Below are 964 nucleotides of genomic sequence, written 5' to 3'. Positions count from 1 at the left end.
TGGTCGGCCGGGAATGGACGGCCCGGAGAAGACTTGGCTTTGCCGCGTCCGTGTTTGTCCGAGGGTCTAAAGTCCCTGGAGGATGACCTAGCAGTTCGCAGCCCCACCGGCCTCTCCAGGGCCCCCGTGGACGCGCCGGCCCGACCCGGAGCTGCCAAGCCGGGTGGCGCCCAAACTTGTGACGCTGCGCACCGTCGGGTACCCGGGCCTCGGATCAGGCACGCCTCTTGAACTCACGTTTAGTACAATCTCTTCTTTTCAGAAAAAGGGTTTTCCCCTCCTTTTTTTTTTTTTTTTTTTCCTTGTATTTCTGTTGACTTTCTTTTGGAGAAGGGAATTTGGGGGAGACAAGAAGAACCGCTCACCGGGGAATTCATAAAGGGGATAAGGGACCGCCGGCGGCGGGAGTCGGAGGCTTCGGGTCCAGGATGGATGTGGCGGACCCGCAGCAGCTGGGCATGTTTACAGAGGGCGAGCTGATGTCGGTGGGCATGGACACGTTCATCCACCGAATCGACTCCACCGAGGTCATCTACCAGCCCCGCCGCAAGCGGGCCAAGCTCATTGGCAAGTACCTCATGGGGGACCTGCTGGGGGAGGGGTCCTACGGGAAAGTGAAGGAGGTGCTGGACTCGGAGACGCTGTGCCGGAGAGCCGTCAAAATCCTCAAGAAGAAGAAGTTGCGGAGGATCCCCAATGGGGAGGCCAACGTGAAGAAGTAAGTGTGGGCTGTGGGGGGGGGGCAGTGTCGTCCTCCCTCCCTCCTTCCCTCCCTTCTTTTCTGTTTTTCTCTGAACCGGAGCTGATCAGCTGGCTCCTGTGTGCTCCTCGCTGGGGAATGTGTGGTTGGAACCTGTTTAAGTACTTTTGCGAAGTCAGCTAGCTCTTTGGAGCTGGGCGTTGGTGCTTTTGGGTTCTCGGGCACCAGTGTCAAAGCCCTCCTCCACAGGGGTGCGCCCCGCTC

General features: G+C 59.0%; 1 protein-coding gene across 1 annotated transcript in view; it reads left to right on the top strand.

The window, feature by feature from the left end:
- Positions 1-6: 6 nt before the first annotated feature.
- The window catches only part of STK11 (serine/threonine kinase 11), a 14,244-nt gene continuing 13,286 nt past the window's right edge, over positions 7-964 (top strand). Inside the window, exon 1 of the mRNA XM_006904052.2 lies at positions 7-718. Within this exon, the coding sequence (XP_006904114.1) occupies positions 429-718 (290 nt within the window). The 5' untranslated portion in view covers positions 7-428. The remainder of the gene's footprint in view (positions 719-964) is intronic.

The sequence above is a fragment of the Pteropus alecto genome, unplaced genomic scaffold, assembly GCF_000325575.1.
Source record: "Pteropus alecto unplaced genomic scaffold, ASM32557v1 scaffold30, whole genome shotgun sequence".
Lineage (NCBI taxonomy): Eukaryota > Metazoa > Chordata > Mammalia > Chiroptera > Pteropodidae > Pteropus > Pteropus alecto.
The sequence above is the reverse complement of the archived record's forward strand: the minus strand, read 5'-3'. Positions and strand labels throughout refer to the sequence as shown.